The sequence below is a fragment of the Rattus rattus genome, chromosome 13 (genome assembly GCF_011064425.1).
Source record: "Rattus rattus isolate New Zealand chromosome 13, Rrattus_CSIRO_v1, whole genome shotgun sequence".
In the NCBI taxonomy this organism is placed as follows: Eukaryota; Metazoa; Chordata; class Mammalia; order Rodentia; family Muridae; genus Rattus; species Rattus rattus.
This window is the reverse complement of record NC_046166.1, coordinates 46,472,467-46,485,850: the sequence shown is the minus strand read 5'-3', so window position 1 is coordinate 46,485,850 and position 13,384 is coordinate 46,472,467. Positions and strand designations below refer to the sequence as shown.

The following is a 13,384-nucleotide window of genomic DNA, read 5'->3' as shown; positions in this document are numbered from 1 at the left end:
ACTGAAAATTTAAACATATAGTAAGTTATCAAGGTCACCTGGATTCAATTTCCAGCACCAACGTAATATAAAAATAAACAAATTTTTAAACTAACAGATCAACGTCTATCCAGACACAATATATATAACACATGGTAAAGGGACTTTTAATAAGGACTGATCGCCTCCATAAAGATTTCCATCTGCTTAAATAGATCTTGGGCAGGGACCCAACTTCTAAAATCATGTGTGCATAAGTGTGCAAGTATCATGGTGCTCAGATAAATTATGTGAGTAGCAGCCATTTCTCAAAAAACTAAGTGAATTCCATAGCATCCCTAGTAAAACAAGACTGCAAAAACTACTGGATCCCAAGATTCTGAAACCCTCACTCTTGAGAAGTGTCCATGCCATCGGAGGGGAAAGACTTGCCAGGCGTGGGAGCTCGGTGGTGCCAGAATGAAACCAGAACACGGGACCCTAACCAGGCCGGGGTGCCAGTAACCACAGCTCCACCGGGCACCAACACCCCGGTGCTCCAAACACCAAAGCAGGAAGGGAGCTGTCCAGCTCTGCCAGCCGCCGAGAGCCCACCAGGCACCAACAATGAGGACCAGAACGTGGATCGCCTTCTGGTCGACCACCAGTGGTGGTGATACGGAAAACAAGGACCACTGCTTCCAGAAACATCTTAGCTTCTCTTCTATCTTCCTCCCAAGTGATGGCACATTATCAATGGGGACAAGCCTCTCTGTCCATTCCATCCCTGGGGATGGAAATTAGTTACCAATCTCTCTTCCACATCATCTGGGGTCTGCTTCTCCACCCTTATGAACTTGATATTCACCAAGAATCTAAGCAACACATGATCAGGCAAAGCACCTTTCTCATCCCAGCAGCTTTGAGATAGAACCCTGCAAAACAAACCTAAAAACGCTAATCGGAGTGCCATAAAGTGGTCCCCCCCCCTCCTTGGATTCCAGCTGGCTTTATGGCCTCCGTGAAACATTCTCCCAGGTGAATACATCGCTTTTAGAGGCACATTTTTTAAACATTCAATAGTACTCACTATTTTTACAAGGGTTCTATCCAATATGCCTTTAATTTGCTCAAGGCGGTACGTACAGAAATAAGGGGTGTTCCCTGTGGAGAGCTCTCAGTTCACTGGGGCAACTAAGCAGGCTTTTTGTCTTAGCCTATGAAACAGATGAATTTCGCACTTGCTGTTCCGACTCATAGCACAAAGCAATGTGCACATCTGCCAAACTGAGTAAGGCCCTTAACAGCCGTTCTCGGTGCTATCAAATTTCAGCCTGATTCGACTTTAAAACTAGAACATCTAAAATCCAAGCCAAGGTAAATGAAAGTTCATTTCAGAAAAGTTTAACTTCTTAGTTGCTGTTCTACCCCTAAATTGTCTTTCAGTAAAATTCAAAAGGAAAAAAAAAAAAAAACCACTTCCTAAGGGATGGGGGCACATTAGGAATCTTCAAAAAACAATATGTTAAGTACTTAGCAATTTGTTAAGGTTTTATTAAATTTATTTATTTAGTATATGTGAGAGAGAGAAGGAGAACACTCAGACCAGTATGTATGTGTGGATAACTTGTGGGAGTGAGTTCTCTCTACACTGTGGGACCCTCAAACTCGGGTCATCAAGCTTGGCAGCCAATACCCTGAGTCATTTTACATGTGTATGCATGTACATACACTCACACAAACACAAACACACACTTATATAAAGTTTATAATATATATATATATATATATATATATATATATATATATGTCTAGGTAGGGCTTGACCATACAACCTTCCTACCTCTACCGTCCAGATTATACAAGTGCCCACCACACTCAGTTAAAAAAATAAAACTCTTGTGGTCCTGCTTGCTTGCTGTAGCTATGATAAACACCATGACTAAAAGCAACTTGAAGAGGAGACGTATTTCGTCTTAAACTTCCAGGTCACGGTCTGTAACTGAGGACAGTCGAGCTAAGAACCCAAAGCAGGAAGTGAGGCAGAGGGATCCGAGGACGGCTGCTTTCTGGTCTGCTCCCAGGTTGATGTTCAGTGACCTTTCCTTTCCAGACCAGGCCCGCCTGCCTCAGTATGGCACTGCCCACGTTGCCCTAGTCCCTCCCACCTCAATTAGCAACCAAGAAAATGCTCTAGACGTGCCCTCAAGCCCACTGATGAAAGCAATTGCTTAATTGAGGGTCTTTCTTCCCAGGTGTGTCAAACTGACACTGGAGATTATCACAATGTTTACAACAGCTAGCCAATTGTAGCTACATACACATGCTCTGGGATGAGCTGGAAGTTTAGACACATCAGCCACTCCCCAAAGACACTTTACACAGCTCAAAGGTGTGGGCTGTGACTCTCAGACTCGCATCTCTCCTGTAGGACCACAAAAAGCTCGCAGTTTTACTGACATAATGCATTAGTTATAAAACCAAATGGTCTTTTCTGTTTTCTGCCAGGCCTAATTGTAATTGCAAAACACTCATCAAGTGCTGCATAAGAGTGTAGCTGAGTTACTTTATTCTTACCAGAGCCGGACACACGCCTGATCCTCTGAGGTGATAAGGCCCTGTCGGAGCCTAGGGTTCTACTGTCGTTCTTCCTCCTCAGGCAGGAAGCAGCCGGCCCCACTTTGGCTTTTAGACCTGGTGTTTTCCTCAGGCTGCAGGAGTCTGGCTTGGAACTGCTCCTTCCTGGGGTGGTGGATGTTTTGGGTGCAGAGTCCTGTGAGGAAACCAGTTAGGATTTCAGTCTCACCCTGCTTTACCCCATTTCATCCCTGAGGCGTCAACTCTATGAGAAAAACCCTTTGTCTTGGTGGCTGTGCAAACGTAGTATTTACTATGAACAATTAAGACTCCTTGAAGCGGACTTCAACAGCCCTGATACACCTTCCGGCCCATTAGAAGAACTGATCTCCAGTGCCTAAGCTGACTTCAATACCGTTCAGTCCTCTGGAGTGGGCACTCAGCTAGTTACCCTCTAGCTGTCTGGTTATTCCTTCTCTGGCCCTCACGGATAGCTTTCAAGGTTAGTCTTAACCAGGGCTTCCAGTTGGCCTTGTTATCTCCCCTCACCATAAACTCACTCTACATGGCTTGTCTTACTGTTTCAACCACTAATGAGCACCCAAAATCTGTAACCACCACTCTCCCTCGTCTTCAGCTGCCCCTGCATCTCCCCACTGAGATGTTTCTACTCAGTAACAACTACCCTGTTATTGTCATTCACCAACACAGAGCCCTTACACTACATAAAATACCATTCTAAATTTTGATTTTTAGCCAGCTTACAAAATAATGACATTGTGGGCCATACCAAATATGGCAGAGTTTTACACATATACAGTTTCGTTTTCTTTATATTCAACCCTTTGCTACCCCTTATTCATCTTCCAACTCTTTTCTCCTACACCAAAATATGCCTTCTACTTTTGTCAGATCTATGCACGCATGTGTATACATACACCTACATGTAGTCACCTAACCTAGCACACATGAGACAGTGTGTGATATTTGTCTACCCCGTTTCTCCTGACTTTTCCTTTTCTTAGACCTCTTCTCTGTCATAGTCCCTCCATTTTCAAGATGTACACACATACATTTATATGCACACACACATACATACACACAAAGACAGGCAGAAAGAGACTGATTCTGCATGAGAAAGAAACATATGTGAGTCTGGCTTAACATGAGCTCTAGTTCCACCGATTCTCCTACAGATGACATCATTCCATTCATTTTTACAGACGAATAACGCTTCTTCATGTATCTGTACCTCTACTTTAATTGGCTCGTCGCTGACCAGCATCTGGGCTTGTTCCCTATCTGGGCACTGTGAATACTGAAGCAGTATAAACATGGTGTGGTTGCCTCTGTGGTAAGGCTGACTTGGATTCCTTCGACTGTAAACTCCAGGAGAAGTATATATAGGTAGGTCTGTGGTGGCTCCCCATTCTAAATTCTAAACATGTGTATCAACTTACATCTGTTTAATAACCCAGCAAGGTTATCTGCCATGCCCCATTTTAAAGAACAACATGAGAACACTTTTGAAGCCAGTTTGACCCACCTAGCCCACAAGTTATACCTTTCTATTTATTAACACCTTAAACCAGGAAAGCTACTGTGTCTTTGCTGCTTCCTTTGCCTCTCCACCCCACTTTTCTACTGCCTTCTTCTCAAGGCCTCATTTCTCAAAGTGATTATTGAAGTCATGTCCTCGGGGCCCGCCTAGCCTCCCCAGGCTCTGCTGCTTCTTACATTCCCCTACTACAAAAACCTTCCTCAGATTCACTGCTTTTTAAGTCACACCGAACAAACAAACCTTTAGGACATGGCAGCCACTGTCACTGTTTCCTTGCACTCCTCTCTCCCATCACAACCTTTACCTGGCATCCCCTGCATCACAACATAGCCCTATCTATGTTCTTCATCCTTATACCTGGTGTTTTCCCAGCCCAGAGCGCAAGCCCTGTAGGCTATGGCAAGAGACTAAATGACCTTGTCACCAGAAGCTTCCCTTGGTAATCCCCCACCCAATTGCTACTACCCTTCTCTTCTCTGGTAACATAGCAAATCATTCACGCTCTTAACTCAGTGCTTAGCATGTCCCTATGGCTTAGTTTCTGACAGTCCCACTGCATTAGATAAAACATTTGGACCAAACCTGTCTTTCTCCATTCCCTAACAAATAATACCATATGTGGCATACATAGTAGTTGTCCAAAAAGTGTTTCCACTATAGACATAAGGAAGCAGGAGCCTGAATCTTACTCCAAGTACAAATTCTAACACTATAAACTACAATTAACCTTCTCCCTTTACACGGGGAAAAACAGCCTCAGAGAGGCCACTGTGCAGTGAATGATAGAGCCACAAATTTAAGGTTATCCAAAATCCATGCTTAGATTTGCATATTCCCTACCATACCCACCCCTCCTTTATTGTTATAGGTTGATGTTTATATTTGATAGTCTCTCCATTTTCAAGATGTACACACATACATTTATATGTGCACACACACACACACACACACACACATATTCCTAACACCAATATCTATCTATTGAATCCATGTACTAGGTGAAATCAATACTAATTCAATAGCTAGTGTTCCAAGAGAACTGCTGCAGGTCAACATTAAAACCAGAATCTTCTAGAAAAACTTTCTTGTAAAAAGTAAACCAAACTTCAACCTATGGAAGTGAATCTCCCACAAATCACTTGTTTTACCTTCAGAGCCCACATTCTGAAAATTTTTGAAGTCTACGAGACATACGGGACCTGAGTTTGAACATCCAATAGCTGTGTGAATTTTTTTTAAGATTTATTTTATGTCTATGAGTTCTCTGTCTACATGTACATTTGCATGCCAGACAGGGCATTGGATCCCATTACAGATGGTTGTGAGCCACCATGGGGTTGCTGGGATTTGAACTCAGGACCTCTGGAAGAGCAGCCAGTGCTCTTAACCCCTGAGCCATCTCTGTAACCTCATGTGAGTATATAAATAAACCCTCTGAAGCATGAATGTGTGGATAACAATTTCCTTGCTGTTACCCCCCAAAAACAAAACCAAACAAATACAGTGTCCATTAGCCCTGAGCATTCCTGAGACGATAAATGACAGCCTATATAAGGACAGCACCTGAGGCACCGTTCCTTTCAGTGCCAGCTGCTCTGTCGCGCTATCTTGACCACGTGACCTCAGCAGTGGGCAGTTACTTTTTACCCTTCTAGCTTCCAGATCAAATCGCTTCTCCCAAATAAAAGCCTTCCTTGAAGTTTCAGGTGGTCCGGGACCACCAAACAGCCCTAAGGTGTTAGGCAGTCTTGTATACATTAATTTAACTGAAGACTAAGATCTACAGAGTACACAAGAAAACAAGCAAACAAACCGAAACCAAAAAAATCAAAACAAAACAAAAACAAAAACACAAAACAAAAAACCATTCTTCTACAGCAGATAGAGCTCTTAGGCGTGACTGAAATGACCAACAAAAAATGCAGTGTGAGCTCACCCGTTTAGCATTCTACTATAAGCCACAGCCTGTGGCTATGATTTTTGGCCTAGCCTCTTCACCACTCTCTTGATAGAAAAAAAAAAAAAAAAGCATGAGAGTTGAATTAGACACATTGGACAAAGCAGACAAATACTCTGCTGTATTTAAGACTGGGTCACAGACACCGTAGGCTCTACATTCTAGCTGATAAGTAAAATCGCCAGGGGTGACACCGTGGGACCCGTGGGACCATCCTTACAGAATACAAAACACTTCAATTCATATCTAATTCTGAGCTCTCGCTGCAACACTGCTAGGTGTAAGCTGTTAGAATCCATCCTACTGAATGATTCCAAGGCCTTACTTCAATACCACACATCATGGACCTGCAACTATCAAGCTGGAAAAATATAAGGAAACAAATCAAAACGGAAACTCGCCAGGTTTTAGAACTACACAAGCAACTTAAATTCAAGACCAATGCTCAAGGAACCTCATGCTAGTTTTTCCAATACTCAAGGGTGAGAGCCAGGACACATCTCTCACAAAACCAGACGTGGTGGGATATAACTAATGTTAGCACTAAGGGTGCAAAGCAAGAGGGCCTCAAGTTCAAGGCCAGCCTGGGCTCCTGTGCGACTTCAAAGCCATACTGAGCGCATGTTGATACCCTGTCTCACAGCAACAACAAATTTTCCATAAAGCAAAGAAAAAAGATCTTGATTCTATGTAGGTCTATAAACACCTAAGACTATTGATTACAAATACGAGTTTATTATAATTTTATTTGGTAAAATATTACAATTCTAAATGATCAGCTTCCTCAGCTAGACATAAAGAAGAACTTGAAAGATCTTGTCCTGAAACAATTTACAAACCCATTACTTTAGAAATCCCTGTGACATTCCATCCCTGCCAATAGAGTTATTGATAAAGTCAAAACACCTATCTGTAAGCTGACCCAGGTAAAGACAATCTCCAGCGTTTTCTTATCATTGAGAAGATGCCTACGTGACCTACTATGTAACAACAACAACAACAGCTGGCCTCGTGTCCTTGACCACGCTGTGTTTCATTCCTCCTACACAAGAGTCCCCATAAGACAGGCCCTGTGTGTTACCTCTGTCTTCCTCCTCTGCCCTCAGATCCATTCCTGGTCCAGAGGACAAGCATTTCAAGGGCAGTCTGTGTGGGGCTGAAAATACACCTTAGTCTCTACTGCCAAAAATAGAGCTGAGGACACACAGGCAGTCCCAACAGCAGCCCGGTGGATATTTTAAAAACTATGTCTTATCATATAATGGTCAAAAAAAAAAAATGCTCGTGTTTAAAGAAAAATAACCCTTGAACTGCACAAAATGCTTCGGATTTTTAAGTGACTCCATCTCGACCCTCCTCAGGATTTACCAGGTACTGTGGCAGACAGACTGCTTTGTTTACTGTGTAAGGACGTTTGTTTCTTTCTTGCCTCACAAACCAATGCCAGTGACCTACAGGTGACCTTACAGACCCACCGCCCAATCCTCTCTTTCTGGCTGAGGCGAAGTTACCTGACCCATGCCACAGAGCTGGTCAGAAGTAGACTCAAGTTTTGAAAAGAGACTTGGCTTCCTGGATTTCTGCGTTGCTGTTTACCAGCTCTATGTAGCCATTGCTTAAATGTGTCACAATATGTTTAAATGCTTAGAAGCGCCTTTGTTTTCTTTTGTTTTGTTTTTTTCAGAAAAACAAAACCAGCCTGTGTCACAATTATTTCACCTCAAATATCAAAATATATTAAAAAAAATATTAATTTACTCTTTTAAAACCTTATCAAAGGGAACACCCACATACAAGAAAATTCCAAATCTGAGGGTTTTTTTTCTTTTAATATGGAGGTTTGTTATATTTTCACTTATTAACACTTTATACTGGCAGGACAAAGAATAGCTGAATACAAATTACGAACCAAGCTCGGTGAGATCATTAGCCAATTACAGGCCACGCATTGCTAATACGCGAGTTTTCTTCACTGTTCCTAAGGCAGACCGCAGAGTTCACTTACCACAAACAGAGACTTGGATTCAAAAGTCTCATTCATGGCTTGCTTTCCCAGCTCTTGCTTTTCCAGTGGAGCCTCACAGTCCTGCTCAACCTTTTCAGGGCTAATCTGATCGATGTGGGAAACATAAGTTACTTCCAAACACTCTGAGCTTTTCATTTTAACCGGGAGGATGCCTTTGATCTTCTGGAAGAAGGCAGTCACAGACCCGGTCTCACTCCCTGCATGAGGAGAACCTGTCTTGTCAACATCCTCCTGGTTCAATTTCGTGGCAGATGCTGTTCTTGGAACCCTGAGCGAAGCACTTTTAGAATGGGCTGTAACTTGCGCAGCCTGGCTGGTAATGAATTTATTAAGCTGTTGCTTGTGTGTCTTGTTAATTGGGATTTCTGCTTTCCTGTCTGCTTTTAAGTCAGACCTTAGTGTTTTGTTCGTCATTGTCAACTGTTTAGAAGGCACTGGTGTGGGTGAGGAGCCCCTCGGAACCTGGGGATTGGTTGTGTCCTTCACTAGGGAAGCGTCTTTGGGTTGCAACACGGATCTGGATATAACTTTGGCTTTAATGTTCTTGAAGTTTGGTGTGGGATAACTTATAATTTCTGTCTTCCTCACTTTACTGCCTATGGTGGTGTTCGTTTTGGTAGCTGATTTTCCCAGATTAGGTTTTGACATATTTGTTAGTTCTCCTTTCAAGTTTGGTGCACTTTTAGCATCTCTTGGTCCATTCTCCACATTATTGTATTTCTTCGTCACTTCAACAGGTGAAAGTGTGAGGCTCACATGGGGGAGTTGCCTAATTGGGGCTGACACACAGGCTGTATTATTTGTGCTAATGGCTCCTACATGCTCATCCCAACCCACCTCATAGGAGGAAACCCTCTGCCTTGGAACACTTCCCAGGGTCAGCTCCTCAGTACTGCTTTGAATGTCTGAGTCATTGTCTTGGGAATCCATGTGTGGGTCTTCAGTCACCGTGACTCTACACTCAGAGTCCAGCACTCGGGTTTTACTTTTACCAAAAGCTGGCCCCACTACTGGGCATTCACCAGCAACATGACCGTCGGACAATGATCCTCTTAGATTTTGGCCCATTTCCTGTTGAGCATACGAGCCGTGTGAATGCGTCTCACTGTTTGGGTCTTCTTCAGATACACAATAGAACTTCTGTAATACAGACCCATTGGGGACCTCCATGCCATCAGAAACCAGTGTCACAGCTTGTATCTCTTTTTCTCCAACGTATCCTTGCCCTGTCCCATCTGTGTACTCTTTGGTGACATTTCCTAAAGAATGCTGACACTGAATACCAATGTCTGGACTGTCAGTTTGCATCAGCACATCAGAAATCACTGTATAGGTTGTGTTTAGGGTCTTTGGTGGTGTGGTTTGAAGGCTTTCGAAGTTCTCTCTATTGCCATTAACCCCTCTTACACACATTTTAGAGGAAGAGGGTGGGGTCCGATTGGAGCAGGACAATGCATTTCTGTCTCTCACTGTTGGCTGCAGCCCTCCAGGAGCACGTGAAGGCTGACCCTGTTCAATAGCTTGCTGTGCTATAAAGGTGCAGTTAGCTGTGCCCACTTTCATGTCATATGTTTGTTTTAGCTCCAAAGTTTCAGGAGAGTCTCCACAAGCATAATCATCATCAGCCTTGTACACACAGGGCTTAGATGGATCAAACCTCTCATTCTGGATTGCCTCTAGGGAACCAAAGTCACTGTGTGGGTCTGGGGGCTTCCCTGTGTTCACGAGTGCAGGAGACTGGCAGGTAAGCTCACTGTACATTGCAAACTCATGCTTCCCCATGAAATCAGTTGAAGGCTCTGGGTAAGCGAGCACTTCAACACTCGGATGGCTTAAAGAAACACTTTCACTACTGTCCATGGCAGGATCTGTTTCATAATCCACCACCATGTCGTCTGGGTTGGCCGAGTCCCAGTCCCCATGACCAACTGAAGAGCACTGGAGAGCTGTTTTGAAGCATTCGGATGGATTCGAGTTCTTATCACAGATAAATACATAATGCGGTTCATCTTCTGTCCTATCTGAGTTATCATCATTCATCCTGGATATTAATCTTACAGCTCTGCCATTTTATTTTCCTCTTCAAATCCTTTTAAATGAGAGTAAATGAAAGATGGCCCAGCTTCTCCCCTTTCTGTTGCTTTCAGTCGGGTTCCACGATTGTAGTCTTAGATGCTTTAAAGTTGAAATGACTTCTTGTTCCCTGGAAGAAACAAAACAGTAAACTCAGATAAACATTAGAAAAATGTACAGCTCACCCCTTAATTTGTTTAGATCACTGTTTTCATATTAACAACTTATACCGATGAATGGGGGTGCATTTACAACATCGGGTAATCTCCCACTCTTTCAAAGAAACCTTTTGATGTGTGAAGCACGATGGAGCACGATGATAGGGAAACGCAGATACAGTTTCCTGCTGATGTCATGTAACAGCTGACATCTTCCTTCCTGACTCCCAGAGACTTCGCAGAGAGAGGGGGGGTAACTCGGTGTACAACTACCTTTCCTTCTTACTTGGTCAACAGTGAAACTATTCATCCTAATTTCCCTTGGGCGTTCCAAAGTGTCCCTCTCACTGTCAGAAGATCTCCTACTTGCATGATTACCAGGGAGAGCATCCAGGCTCCAATGAGACTCGGAGAAGTTGCACGTCTCTGTTCTATTTCATTCCTATCTTAACTATGTGCCCTTGCCGAGCCTCTGCCTGCATGTGCGTGCATGTGCGTGCATGTGCGTGCATGTGCGTTCGAGGGGCACAAGGCAGCTATTCTAAGATTTGAAGTAAGCCAGGTGGTGGTGTCACACACCTTTAATCCCAGCACTTGGGAAGCAGAGGCAGGCAGATCTCTGTGAGTCTGAGGTCAGCCTGAACTACAGAGCAAGTTCCACAACAGCCAGGGATACATAGAGAAACCCTGTCTTGAAAAATAAATCAAGCAAAAAAGAGTTGAATAGCCTCTGTTAGGGGTTCCTCAAGATGTGAACAAAGTCACTATGTGCTGGAATGTATAATAGTTCCAAATAAATGGACACATTGAAGCCAACCCCATCCCTCATGTTGGAGTGTATACTGGAGACGGAGTCTGGGGAAGAGGTCTTTAAGGAGGTGAAAAGGGTTAAATAATAGAATAAAGGAGGAGGACTTATCCACCAGAATGGCTACCCTTCTGAGAAGAGATACCTGAAGGTCCTCCCCTTCCCCTTAGGACACAGTAAAAGCAAACACACAGAATCTTAACAGAAGCAATATTTACAACAGCTGAAGAGTAAGGGTGGGAGAGACCCATGCCCATCTACTGGTAAGTGGAAAATATACATCAGATTACTCTTTAGCACAAGAACAAAAAATGAAAACAAAATGTTTCATTACATACATGGATACAGTGTTGCAATAGGAAAATATTGCACTAAGAGAAAGAAGTTATTCAAAAAACTATCTATTAAGATAACTATTTATACAAAAATGTCCAGAACAAGAGACACTATACACACACAAAGTACACTGGGGATTTGTGTGGGAAAGGACAGAGGTCGATGTTTTAGGAAGCAATAAAGTGTCTTAATTTTGCTCCTAGTTTTATGCCGTCATAAACAGACTCAAAATAACTCAATTGAGTAATTAATAGCAAACTTTTAAAATGTCCAGAAAAATCTCAAATCTAGGCTGTGGAGATGGCTAAGAAGGTAAAGGTGTTTGCCTCAGTACCCAGAGCTCACGTTAAAGTGGAAGGAGAGAACGGACTCTACAAAGCTTTCCTTGGGCATGCAATGTCCACACTTGTGCCATGGTGGGGGGAGGCGGGGACGGGACACATGCTCTGTCCCTCCCTCCTCACCTCCACTCTCTTCCCTCTCTCTCTTTTAAAATTTAATGATTTAAAATCCAGCTTTTATTTTTATAACAAATAAATTTGATTGAAAGTCTAATATGAAGACTTTGAGAGTGTAGGTAGGTCCTCGCCCCACTTCTAGTTGACTCTCTCTGCTTCCTATGTGTATGTGGCAAAATGTTATCTCTCAGTTTCCAATTCTACCCGCCCGCTGCCACACTCTCCCGGCCATTATGGGCTCTCTGTCTAGAACTGTAAGCCACAATAAACCTTCTAATGTCATGGCAGTGAGTTCTGAGTGAAATATCTAACAGGGATGACACTGAGTGTGTGACCTATAAAATTCTGAATTAAGGGCAGATCTGATTTCCCCACTTCGTAATCTTTATTGCTCCTATTCAAACTCCGGTGACCCAAGTAAAAGTCACAATAGGAACCACAGGGTACCCAGTGGCTCCAATAGTGTCCATAACAGCTTTGCGTGTTCTGATCATGCACCCTGAAATCAGCATCTATGGTGCAAAGGCATGGTGGAGTATTGATCTCAACAGCATGTGTGCACCCACACAGACACATAGAACCTCAACTCACATGCTCGGGGCTCTGAATCCTACAATGAGAGCTGCATAATTTATGTATTTACTGTAAATTAGTCGAGTCCTTTGCTATCTCGTAGTTAAAAAGAGATCACGAAAAAGATTTTAAGATGTTTAAAGCTTTTATGAAGTACGAATTATCATTTTATTACATGGATTTACTGTGTAGGCGTGGGGGCTGGAGCGTATGTCACGGCACTTCCTGGAGGTGGGAGGACAACTTGTGACAGTTGCTTCTCCCCTTCTACCACATGCATCCCAGGTTTCAAACTCAAGTCATCAAGCTTGGTGGCGAGACATCTTGCGAATCCCACAGATCAGCATTTTCAACCCATTATAAAATACATTCAAGCTAAATTTTAAAGAATGTTTAAAAAAATCAAGAACATTTATCCATTTTCAGAAACAATAAACGATGTTCCTTTCCACTTCTTTTGTTTTTGTTTTTGTTTTTTTTGTTGTTTTCTTTTCTTTTTTTTGGAGCTGGGGACTGAACCCAGGGCCTTGCGCTTGCTAGGCAAGTGCTCTACCACTGAGCTAAATCCCCAACCCCCCTCTCCACTTCTTGAAGGGCAGTGAATAAGAAACGTGGCCTGAGGGGTCATTTTAGTCACTTCTCTGTTGCTGTGATAAAATGCCATGACCAAAAACAGCTTAAGGGAGGTTTATGGTGGCTTAAATTCTCCAGGGAGGGCCCATGATGGCAGTGGGCAGCTGCAGTTGGAAACTGAGAGATAACACTTTGACACCCACACAGGAAGTAAACTGGAAGTGAGGGGAGGACACAAACTCTCAAAGTCACCACCCTCCCCACATCCCACTCCCTGTGACACCTCCAACAAGGCTCTACACCTCCTTAAAGTTCACCAAGTTCCC

General features: G+C 43.2%; 1 protein-coding gene across 2 annotated transcripts in view; it reads right to left on the bottom strand.

Moving 5' to 3' along the window:
- Positions 1-13,384, bottom strand: part of Mtus1 (microtubule associated scaffold protein 1) — a 145,278-nt gene that overhangs the window by 85,752 nt on the left and 46,142 nt on the right. For both annotated transcript variants that reach the window (XM_032919464.1, XM_032919463.1), the window contains exons 2-3: positions 8,059-10,282; positions 2,536-2,731 (exon numbers count right to left, since the gene is read on the bottom strand). In XM_032919464.1, coding sequence (XP_032775355.1) covers positions 2,536-2,731; positions 8,059-10,119 — 2,257 coding nt within the window. In that variant the 5' untranslated portion in view covers positions 10,120-10,282. The remainder of the gene's footprint in view (positions 1-2,535; positions 2,732-8,058; positions 10,283-13,384) is intronic.